Here is a 12,536-nt window from a genome sequence, read left to right as displayed (position 1 = left end):
GGATCAAAAAAAGGGCTTCTGATGCTAATCTTAATATCTGGCAAACTGTGCAGCAACACAGCTCCTGAGGCAACCTGGTCCCAAATCATTAAAGGCTAGAACCAATGCTTAAATCTGAGGAAGCCAAAAGAAAAGAAAAGAAAAGAGAAAAGAGAAAAGAGAAAAGAGAAAAGAGAAGAGAAAAGAAAAGAGAAAAGAAAAGAGAAAAGAAGAAAAGAAAAGAAAAGAAAAGAAAAGAAAAGAAAAGAAAAGGAAAGGAAAGGAAAAGGGAAAGGGAAAGGGAAAGGGAAAGGGAAAGGGAAAGGGAAAGGGAAAGGGAAAGGGAAAGGGAAAGGGAAAAGGAAAAGGAAAAGGAAAAGGAAAAGGAAAAGGAAAAGGAAAAGGAAGGAAAGGAAAGGAAAGGAAAGGAAAGGAAAGGAAAAGAAAAGAAAAGAAAAGAAAAGAAAAGAAAAGAAAAGAAAAGAAAAGCAGCTACTGTTTGCTAATATGTTGTTATTTTAAAGGGGGAACTTGCAAGCTGAAATCTGCTTTTGGCAATTGTAAGTGCAGATTTGGTGATGGGAAGTAAGGAATATGCTCCAATCTTTCATCCCCAGCTAGCAATCTGGCCACTGCATTTTTTACTAATTGAGGTTTTCAAGGCTTTATTTAAAGGAAAACCAACAGAGACAGCACTGCAGTAGTATAACCTGGAAGTAACTAGGGATGGATAACTGAGGGTGGGTCTGTATTGTTCATTAGCTGGCAAATCACCACTTTGAGACTATCTAGGAAAAAGCAAAACTACTGAAATAATATAATATAACATCATCACCGTTACAGAATTAGAGTTTGAGGGGTTCCATTTAGCGCAGACTTCACCAACCTAGTGCCCTTCACCAACCGAGTGCTCTCCACAGCCAGCATGTTGGCAAAAACTGATCTAGTCCAACCCCTTGTTTGACCTAGGGCATCCAGATTTACAGCATCCCTAACAAACGGTTGGACAGTGTTCTCGAAGCTACAAACATGAGTTTGACCAAGCTGTGGGAGGCAGTGGAAGACAGGAGTGCCTGGCGTGCTCTGGTCCATGGGGTCACGAAGAGTCGGACACGACTAAACAACAACAACAAATGGCTAGCTAGTCTCGGCTTGAAGACCTCCTATAAGGAAACAAATACCACCCCCTACGCCAGGGATGACTATTGTATGACTCTCCAGATGCTAAACTATAACTCAGGCATCCCCAAACTCAGCCCTCCAGATGTTTTGGGACTAGAACTCCCATCATCCCTAGCCAACAGGACCAGTGGTCAGGGATGATGGGAATTGTAGTCCCAAAACATCTGGAGGGCAGAGTTTGGGGAGGTCTGCTATAACTCTCATCAGCTCAACCCAGCAGAGCCAATGGTCAGAGGTGATGGGAGGGTCTCAGGTTTACCACCTCTGATTTGTGTAACTGATTCTTTTGTTGACTTGTCAAGAAGTTTCTCATAATGTTCACATGAATCTACTCTCCTGTAACTTAAACCCATTAGCTCTAATCTTGTCCTCTGGAGAAGCAGAAAACATTTTATTTTGCCCACAACCACATGACAGACCTCCAAAAATTTGAAGAGGGCTATCATATCCCTCCTTGGGCTTCTCTTCAGGAGGATAAACATACCCAGTTCCTTCAACCTTTCCTACATGCTGCCATCCTCTAAGCACATTCTAATGTATCAGTTTTTCTTACTGTGGTGCCCAGAGCTAGAAACAGAAGTCTAAATGAGCTCTGACAATTGCACAATAAAATTGTAACCATTACTTCCTGTGCCTTGCAATTTTTTTTGGAAATCTCTGACTTGGTTCAGTCTAAAACTGTATTCATGTATTGCAGATGCATCACACTAGTTCAGCCTATGATCAACTTCAGGAGGTTCAGAAGGATACCACGGTTGATGGTATCAAAGGTTGCTGAGAGATCCGAGAGAAGTAATAGGGTTTCACTCCTTCTGCCCATCTCTGGTGCAGGTCATCCACCAGAATAGCCAAGGGAATTTCAATTCCAAAATCAGACCAGAAACCAGCATGGAACAGATCCAGATACTAAATCATGGCATGTCTAGATGAGAAGCTAGAACATACTTGAAAGCTTGCCCAAATAATCCAGTTTTGACACAGATCAAGTTGACTTATAAGAGAGACTTCTCCATAGGTACAGGAACTATGCCATCTCTTAGAGGCTTTGGTCACCTCTAAAATACAGAATGGCATACCCAGAGTACCAAAATAATAATAATAATTGTTATTTATTAAATTTCTATACTGCCCTATACCCACAGGTCTCAGGGCAGTTCACAGGATAAAATCACAATATAAAAGCACAAGATACATAATCAAAATAAAAACAAGAACTCAATAACCCCCCACAAATAATCAGAGAAAGGAAATAAAACTTAAAACACACATATACAGTAATTGTAATAAAACATATAAAAATAAGGACCCATCAGGCATCATGAAGAAGTAGATTAAAAGGTCAATTTAACTGTCTTTCAAATCAAAAAATTTTAGCCATTGGTTTTTTTCCAATTGCATCCATTCATAGAAGCTCTTTGATCCAGTGGAGGCTTCCATGAAGGGGCACTGGGAGGCAATTTTCTCTTACTCCCCTTTCCCTCCACAGCCCTTGTCCCCATCCCCTCAAATGGGAAAGCAGTGAGCATGTAAGTGGTAAACTTCAACTAGTCAAGCTGCCTGCCATGTCAGCAGGAAAAATTAACTGAAAAGTATCCATTACTAGGAGCCATGCTAGTTTTGATTGCAATTTGCTTTAAGCAGTTTTAACGCTGTATTTTGTATTACTGTAACCTGACAGTGCAGGGCATGTAACAAATCTAAACAAGAAGTGCTCGTAGCAATTCTCATCTCTCTCCACCTGGGACAGTTCTTCTGCCAGGCAATCTTGCAGATGCAATGGTGGCAGAAAAGTAGGTTGTTTTTCCCCTGCCACCACTTACACTGCAACATGGGCTCTGTGTTAGGTTGGATACTTTCTAAAACTTCTGCCACCTGTGCTCCAACCATAGCACTAATCATTTCATTGCCCTCAATTACTAATTAAGTCAATTTCTTTCAGCTTAAATTATTCAGTTATATACCAGATGTTTCACTGCCACAGAGGAACACAACACATGACAACAGAACAATGGAAGTTCAGTTAATACTTATAACTTGTCTTATAGTCTTTCCCTATAGCTTTTCACCAATCACTCAAGCTGTCCTGAAACACATACAGATGAACAATGATGTGAGCTATTTTGTACCTACAGTGGTATCTCTGGTTACGAACTTAATTCGTTCCGGAGGTCTGTTCTTAACCTCAAACCGTTCTTAACCTGAGGTACCACTTTAGCTAATGGGGCTTCCCGCTGCCGCCAGCGCACAATTTCTGTTCTGAGGTAGAGTTCTTAAGCCGAGGTACTACTTCCGGGTTAGAGGAGCTTGTAACCCGAAGTGTTTGTAACCCGAGGTAGCGCTGTATTTTGCAAGTTTGTATTGAAAAATTGAGAAAGCTGATGATTTGTTTAGATTCAGGTTTCTTAAAAGTCTGAAACAAATTGCCATTAACCACCTAGTCAGAAGCACAAAATCTACTTAGTACTCCACTCCCCCTGAGACAATTATCCTGGAGTATCTAGTTATAGTTATACAATTTGTCAAAGCTTCTGCAATTCCTGACAAAACACAAAACATTCAGATGAAATTGCCAAGACTGGAATATGAACCTCAGGAGGCACTCAAAGAAAAGAAAAGATTGCAGCAGAGTCCCAGAAAGAAATTTTATGAGAGTATCTCTTTAAACCAGGAATGTCTTACTTGCATTATTTACTGTGAAAAATGTGGGGGCAAAATGTTCTAAAGAAAACTTAAGGTTCTTTATTCCACAGCATCACCAAAGCAATAAAGCACTGTCCATCTCAGGTAATGGAGCAAAAGGGGCAAGACAATATGCTTTAGTAGACAAAACGCTTTAGTAGACAAAACTCTAATGGCAAAATATTATGCAATGTTTTCAGTAACCAAGTGTTCTTTCTTGGGTAAACTTTCTGCATGATTCTCTGCACTATCCTAACCTGTAGTATGTTGTACAGATTTTTTTTAAAAGGTTAATATGGAAATAAGTCATGGAATTTGCCACCTAACTGCATGTTTGAATTGAACAGTAAATGCTATTGGCAATGGGAATGAGAGATGTGTTTGTGATCAACTACCCAGAGGACATTGTTATAATGGGTGGCAAATAAATTTCTGAATAAATAAATATATAAACTGCCCCTTTTTGTTTTCATGATATAAGCTTGCTTTAGTGCTATCCATAATGTTTATCTCAGTAGTTTAAAGCAGGGTAGACAATATATTGCTGGACTACAAATTCCATCACGACTGAAAGATTTTTCCTTCGAATTCCAGCTTGAGGTCAAACCAAGATCCAAAAGAAAAATGTTCCTTTGAATCCCTAGTCTGAAATTGAGTGTTCCTGATTCTTTCTCTGCATCAAAAAAAAGTCAACACTTTTGGAATTTTGCACCTTTTTCTATCACTGTGCAAGAAGGCAGAAAAGACGGCCAAATTCAAAAAGTGCTGACTTTTTTTTTACATGTTTGAGTTCTTCTTTCTTTTAGCCATAGCTTGAACTTGTTTTCGTTTTTCTTAATGCTTTAAAGTGTTTTAAATATGGTTTTGTGGGGGGTTGTTTTTGTTCTATTGTATGGTCACTTTATTGTTTGCCGCCCTGGGCTCCTTAGGCAAGAAAGAAATTTAATGAAGGAAAGCCAACATTTCTGCCCCAAATGTCATATATGATGTCAGGCTTGAGAAAGAAAGAAAATGGCCTGGTAGGCCAACTTCTCAGACCATGCCAGCCTAATGAGGCCCATAGGCCAGTTGCCCCAGCAACTATACTACACTCAGATCTTTCTGGGACTGTTCACCCATTTCTTGACCCTCAGATCATACTCTAAAATGAAACTAGGAGTAGATATTGAGCTTACATCCATCCTCACTCACTTTCCCCAGAAACCAAGATTAGTCTGAAGTTCAGACTACTGACTGAACTAAGGAGATTTGGAGAAAGAAGCATCAAGGTAACGTAGTCATTTAAATGTAAGCAAACATAGGTTCTTCACTGTTCATATGTTATTCCCAGGTAAATGGAGTTTAGGGATTTAGTTGAGATTCCTGCATTGCAGGGGGTTGGACTAGATGATCCTCGGGGTCCCATCCAACTCAACAATTCTATGTTTCAATGACTCCAGTGTCCATTCCACCCCAAGTAAATCTTTGAAAGCAAGTACATTTTGTGTCCTTAGTTAAAGGCAGAAGCTCTTTAGGTTTTTTCTATAATCAAGGAGTGTATAAATGTCATGAAATAAATAAATTCAAAGGGCAAAAGAGAGAGTATGCACTCATGCACACACAACAATCACAGCTATGCCTCCTTGATACAGTCCTATAGCAGCAGTCAGTTCCAGCTTTCCCTTTTGGCCTTTATCAACCTACACACACACACACACACACACACACACACGAAACTAGGAACCAAAAGCACAGTCCAAGTTTAAATACTCATCTTTACAGCAGCTTCACTAAATAATACTAGCTTTAAGGAACAGATATGCTAGCTTGCCAAAAGCAGACGATAGGAAGCACACAATAGCACAGACCAAGTTTTCAAATTAGTAAGTCTAACTCACTTTATTTTCTCCACTGCACCCACTGTTGTTATCATTATCTTCACCCTCACCCTCCTCCTCCTCCTCTTCTTCCTCTTCTGGTAGTGGCACAGTACCATCATAGCCGTAACGGCTAAGAAGCTCATGAATTGGCATATCACCTTCCTAAAAAGAATTAAAACAGGAAATTATAATAATTCCATGAATTTTATACCAATGTTGTAATCTATAGGCTGTCTGGTCAACAGTGGCTACAACTGTCCTCTGGAGAGCAGATGTCAGCCTGCATGTATTGTCCTCTGACTCAACTCTATCCTGCTCTTTTCAAGGCAGAGCAAAGACAGGATGAGGCACTAGTGTAGTTTGATACAATGATACCATGACAATCTACACCCCCAGGCACAAGAAAAGCAAAATCATTCCCTCTATAATGTTTCCTGCTCTGAATATGTAGAGAGAAAATAGCACAGAGACTGATCACTATCCCTTCTGTTGGACTTGACAATGGTAATGATGAGGACAAGGGGCATGACAATTGGAGCAGGGGTTGGGTGATCTCCATCTTAGTAATTAGCAGCAAAGTTTTTACAGTAGGCACAGATTACAACACATACACACATATAGAGTGGGGAGGGTTTCTACAGAATGAAATGACAATAATATCTAATCTTCAACAACTAAGGTGTGTGGGGGGCAAGGACACTGGGGCGGGGGAATAAGATTTATTGCCTTTGACATGATGATCCCATTGCTCTGGTTGGAAAATTTTCCCCCAAAGAAATATTTTTGCAGGTCAACAATGGATTTACACCAAAGAATAGAGAAATATTTTCAGTCCAAGGGCTACATTCCCTTCTAGTGCTTGGTGGATCCAGAGGAAAGAATGGTAACAATGAATGTACATATTATCTTTGTACATTAGGTTAGTTTCTACACATGCTCTCACACACCCATCTCTATCCTCCATCCAAGGAAGCAAGATTATCAGAATTCAGGGACACATTCTAGCCAGGCAAAAACACTCAAGGAGAGTGTGCAGTTGGGTCAATAGAGGTGTGGTGGGGAGGGGAAGAGGAGGAGGTGGCCTGGGGAGGAACTGAGCTACCAGATAAGAGTGGTTTGGAGTGACACATTTGGATCAAAGTTCTCAACCCATTAGGACTTATATCTCATCACTCCTGCCAGCATGCTGAAATTTATAACTTATGACTGCAGAGTTAAACTGAAAATGTTACAGAAAACATGAGAAAAAGAAACACGAAGAAAACTTCATTGTGTTTTTCCTTCCCCCCCAAATTATTTTTATTAATTTTCCAAATTATTACAAATCAAACCAAATTAATTTAATACAATTTCTTAAAATCAGGTTTCCTGCTCCTGTTCCAAACTCACAATCATCATCATTTCATCGCATAGCCAAATCATTTCTTATTTAAGTCCAGCTGAGAACCTTCATTTGCCATTAAACCATTCTTCCAGCTTGCCACTTCTTTCACCTTACAAATAGCACCTCCATTACATCTTATAAATAAATGATGGATTTCACCTGTGTGGTCCTTCCTATCTATTGTTGTTCCAGACCTGGTGTGCTGGGTGAGTTAATTACTATCTTCCATTGTTCAGTTCTTTGCAGTGTTTATCTGGATGGTACAAAGTTACATTCCATTCCTTCCGTTGTTTACAGACTGCAGTCATAAATAACTCACAAAGTGCATATCCAAACTCCACCATTAAAATTCCGCTCTGGAGTTCTTCCTCAGCACACAGTTAAAAGCAAGATCTTTTCTCAAATTCAGCCTCTTTACCGCATCTGTTCGACAGCAGTTCATTATTTTTTCTCCCACTGCATTTCTCCAACAACAGTCCATGAATAATTTTAAATAAAGTCTATTCAGCATCGGTCGAGGGGGGAGGGCATAGTAAAAACCTTGTAAAATTCCTTGTTGAGCATAGACAAAAGCCTTTCCCCTCTTTTCCGAAATAACAAACAGAATAACATAGCAGCGGCTACACATGTCCTTTTCATTATGCATGGGAGGACAGGGAAAAAGGAGACCACTTGAAAACCATAAAAAGCACAAAGTACCTTGTCCACTCCCTTATTTTCCTGGCTGTTGTAAGGATTCTCAAGCTTCAAATAAAATGTCAAAGAAACCTTCAAAGAGTCAAGTCCAGTCCTTTGGGCAGCTAACTGATTGCAGTCTATTGGCATATGTCAGTCCAGGAGCGCCTCTTGATTAATGCCAATTGTCCGAATTTTGGAGGAACCAGGCTCGTTCATGGCAGGGACACACACCCAGGTCACACCCGCTCTGCCTTTCAAGTTGGTAGACACAAGCTTGAGCGGCACAGCAGGATGCAGTGAGCTCCCCAGACCCCACTAGGGAACAATGCCAGGATTTTTGCCTCATAAATCCTGGCTTTTCCCTGTCTAAACCTCCTCACTGCCTGTGGAGGGCAGCGAGGAGCTACCACCATTGACTTGTGACGTGGCCAGAAAGCAACTTCATTGTGTTTTTTCAACTCTCATGATTTCTTAGGTTGTTATTATGAAGATTTATAAACATAGCAGTTTAAGGTTTTTCACACCTTGTGGATTAGGCTTTCAGGGTATCACCTAAGAAGCTTAACAACTGCACCATAGATTTTTCATCTATGTCCAATAAAATAATATGCAACTCATATTGTTATCCAATCATATGCAACTTAACTGTAGTTGGTTGACCAAAATATTTTTCCAAGGCTATTCTTAATATAAAATAAGCTTCTTAACATAACTGAGTGTATGCAGTATTTTTGGCACACATAACCTTGCTCGTACTAGTCTTCCACTAAAATTCAATGCTTCTGACCTTCACTGTTCTTTTCTATGAAAACTGACATCTGATTAGTGGTATAATACTCCATGCCAAAAACTGCAGCACTTTGAAGAGATACACATTTTGCTACTACCACTTATAACAAATATTACAGTAAGAAATCTGAGTTCTTGGCCATGTTTATGGTTGATAGAAGATGCCACAGTGAGTCTCAGGTTTGGATGCTCTACCCTCCAGTCTCTTCCCCCCCTGCAGTTGGGGGTTGTTTGGAAGCTTTTGCCTTCCATGTTTGTTAACTGTGGTTTGTCAGGTTGTCTGTGGCTACTGACTATGTTTTGCACTAAGGCTGCATTTGTACTTCACGGTAAGTCATAAATCATGACTTACCATGCACATGAGTGAATTGTACTTGCTTCACTCCTCCTTGCTTGCACTGGGAGAAAACAAACCACTATTACAGCCTGAGGATTATCTCCCAACAGGGAATAATGGTCTGTTCCACTCCAAACTACAACCAGAAGTCAAGAATCAACCTTGGCTTACTAACTATGGTTTGTTGGAGTCAAACAAACTACCATCCTGTTTAGATTTAACACCAAGCCAGGGATCTTAATTTGTTTTCCCCCTGTGTGAGTGCACAAAGCAGACTCATTCATGCATGGTAAGCCACAGTTTATGGCTTCCCATCAGGTACAAATGCAGTGTAACAAGGATTAATTTCAAATAATGGGCTATAAAGCTGTTAAACTAATCAATTAGTGTTGCCATACGTCCAGGTTTTCCTGGACATGTCCTCTTTTGGAGGGGCAGCACGCCCATCCGGGTGGATCTTTGCATTTTACATGAAGTGCCTGGGTTTTGGGGGGTTTATTATGACCATTATTATTATTAGTAGTATTATTTGTGTTAGGGTTGTACTTGGCATTGTGATGTTTCCGGCAGCTGCCAGGCTTGGCACAGCCTTCTTGCGGCCACTTAGCCTCCCATCATCTGGAGACGCAGCATCTCCTGAGCAGGGGCCAAAGACAGCAAAGGTAAGAGAAGGGAAGGAGGGTGGGAGGGAAGGAGGGAGCAGGTGGGTAAAAAAGGGGTCAGCGGCAGGGAGGGGGCGAGCAACGGAGATGTGGGATGGTGGTGGGGGTGTCTCGAATGGGTTCGGGTTTTTGCTCTTCAGACCATGATAACCCTAGATGACATGGCAAACTCATCTGCACTGCATTGAGCATGATGTGCAGATATGACCAGTATGCTTACTGACAGCAGAACCTTTAATGTTCTCATTACATTGCTAATCTGCTCACTCTCATTCCCCAAACCAGGCTTCCTTACCGTTCCTTAGGATTTTACAACTCATCCTAGGAACTCATTAACAAGTTAACTGATTGAAGGTATTTCCCCACCCCCTTCAGAATCCTCTTACTGAAATACTATATTTTCCCCCAGAGCACACCTGTATGTCAAGCATTAGGCAGTCAAACTGGCTGCCCACACAAAATAGCTTCCAACAAGTCCAAAAAATTATGTCCCCATCCCTTGGTCCAAAACTATTATTAATTTCAGAATTAAATAAGTAAGCTACATAATGATGAAAACTTTAAAAATGCAATAAAAATAAATTTAAGAAAAGTGAATCAATCAACTGGCTTAAATTAGACATACTTTAAAACAAATGAACAGCCTTATGAACTTTGTACTTGATATACACTATAGAAACCTCTACTTTGTACATCTCTTATTTGAGCTCCTGCCAAAGATCATGACTATGGATCATACTGAACTGATTCTAGGGCAACTGAACTGGGGCAATAGAAGATATAAAAGGTGCTAAGCAATGTTTGCTTAGTTGCTTGTTTCCCCTCTTGGTACTGGCACTTTTAAGTACCATTACACAGTTTCTCAGGCACTTGGGGAGTCTTCATTTAGTCAGCATGAGTTCCTCACATGACATCCCTATAACAAAATAAACAGAGGAGGATAAAAGTATACTGCTAAATCAGGACAGAGTACCCATGATGGAGAGAAGTGGTCATATAATGTAGATCAGTGGTACCCAATTGGTGGTCCATGGTTCCCAGGGGGTCCATGTAATCCACCCAGATGGTCCATGGCACCATTCACATAACAAAAACTCCCATAGAGATGTCAACATTTTCAATAGTAGGGTCCATGGATTGGCTTTTGAAAAACAGAGATCTGTAATACTTAGCTAATGGGGAACCACTGGTGTAGACTGAATATGGTGGAACTACCCTGAAAACACCTTGTGCCAAGGATAGGGAACATGAGGCCATCCAGACATTGCTGGGCTACAACTCCCATTGGTTATACTAGCTGACGTCGAAGTCCAACAATTGAAGAGCCACAGGTTCCCCACACCTACCCCTATGCCTTTCACCCAAAGACCATTTAACACAACCCCATTCTGCTGTTAACTAAGAAATGCATCTTTTCCCAGGTAATAGAATGTCAAACCATTTCCAAGACAAAACTACTTCCCAAACAAAATAGCGTTTTGTTCAAAAATATTTTCTAGCATTTACCCTTGTAAGATCTTCTATTTCAGAACTGAAGTTTGTTTCACCTTCCATCATTTCTTCCTCTTCTAAAGTTCGTTCATCATCAAAGTCATGAACCAGCATGTCAGCCGTTGGGTCAAATTCATGGTCATCTGATGTTGCAGACCCTCCTACAATTTGATTAACTTCACAGTTGATCACATTGTAGACTTAAGTGTTAAAATCATTATTACCACATGCAAATTATTTTAAAACCAAGATTAATATAGCAGTGAAACTTTTCTGCAAAAGCCAAATCTCTAAATAATTAGTCAACCAATAAATAAATAAATAAATAAATAAATAGTGTTATTTGAAGGCTACAGATTCAAAAATCATAAAGCATGAACATTGGTACTAGTAAGTGCAAGCCTATACACAATTCAGAAGTAACTCCTAGAGAGTTAAATAGAACTTACCCCTAGGTAAAAGACTGTAGCTTATAACTTTACCCAGTGTTACAAAGCAAGATATAGGTAGGTTTTTAATTCATCCCCAGAGTCAAGCTATAAAGCAGTGCATGTATAGAAAACTATGACCTCAGAATGTTGGCTTCCTGCTGGATTTTTAGCTTGAGAGTAGAAGGTAGAAAGATCAAATGTTCATGTTTTTGTGATGGGCAGTGCAAATATTTGGCTTTAAGAATTTATTGCATTGCAAAATGGTACAATTGTTATGTCGCTGAACAAAAAGCTTTTCCCATAATCAATACTAACCAGCTGGCTGTCTGGCACTTTGGAAGTGCTGTGCAAAACCCTTTGCAAGTTCTTTGCCCGGGAAAGCACAGAGCTTGGAAAGCACTTGCACAGCACTCCCCAAATGCTCAATAATTTTATTATAATAATTAAATGCCTGATTACTAGGCACCTGGGAAGCACTGTGCAAAATGCATTCCGAACTGTGTGCTCAGTGCTTCCTAACAACAATCAGCAGGTTGCTGGACATTTGTGAAGCCTTGCACCCAGGGCAGAACAAGCCCTCTGAACTATTACACACCATCTCCATAGAGATTTCATTATGGCATCAGATAGTGAGGTGGGTGATCCCACCTACCTGCCGAAGTTGACTTGTGAGGATGGGCAAAAATAAAGGTCTGGCCTCCCAGGCAAAAAAAAATCCCCCTCCTACTCTAAAGCATGAATCATACAACTCTGAACTTGCCAATACCTAGTGGATGGTGCAGAATACAGCACTTCAACAACAGGGAAGTAAAATTTTATTTAAGCACATGACTGAAAAGTAGCCTGTAGTACACAAAATTTTATATTTTGGACTACGGTGAGAAGATGTCATACTATTTTATCTGTTCCACATACAGGTTTTTGGGAAGTGCCCAGCACCCTGATTCACCATGCCCAACATGTATAATGTACTAAGTCTAACCCAGTGTGGATTCCTGGTTATTCAGTTCCACAGAAAAAGGACTAGCAGATCAGCACAGGGGGCAACCCCAGAATTGGGAATAC

At 40.3% G+C, this 12,536-nt stretch overlaps 1 protein-coding gene across 3 annotated transcripts in view; it reads right to left on the bottom strand.

Annotated features, from left to right (window-relative positions):
* The window catches only part of MIER1 (MIER1 transcriptional regulator), a 36,571-nt gene that overhangs the window by 13,399 nt on the left and 10,636 nt on the right, over positions 1 to 12,536 (bottom strand). For 2 of the 3 annotated variants that reach the window (XM_081010945.1, XM_081010946.1), the window contains exons 3-4: positions 11,056 to 11,201; positions 5,718 to 5,861 (exon numbers count right to left, since the gene is read on the bottom strand). In XM_081010945.1, the coding sequence (XP_080867071.1) occupies positions 5,718 to 5,861; positions 11,056 to 11,201 (290 nt within the window). The remainder of the gene's footprint in view (positions 1 to 5,717; positions 5,862 to 11,055; positions 11,202 to 12,536) is intronic. The other variant, XM_081010944.1, reaches the window with a different exon arrangement.

Source organism: Podarcis pityusensis, assembly GCF_964106645.2.
Source record: "Podarcis pityusensis genome assembly, chromosome: 6".
NCBI lineage: Eukaryota > Metazoa > Chordata > Lepidosauria > Squamata > Lacertidae > Podarcis > Podarcis pityusensis.
The sequence above is the reverse complement of the archived record's forward strand: the minus strand, read 5'-3'. Positions and strand labels throughout refer to the sequence as shown.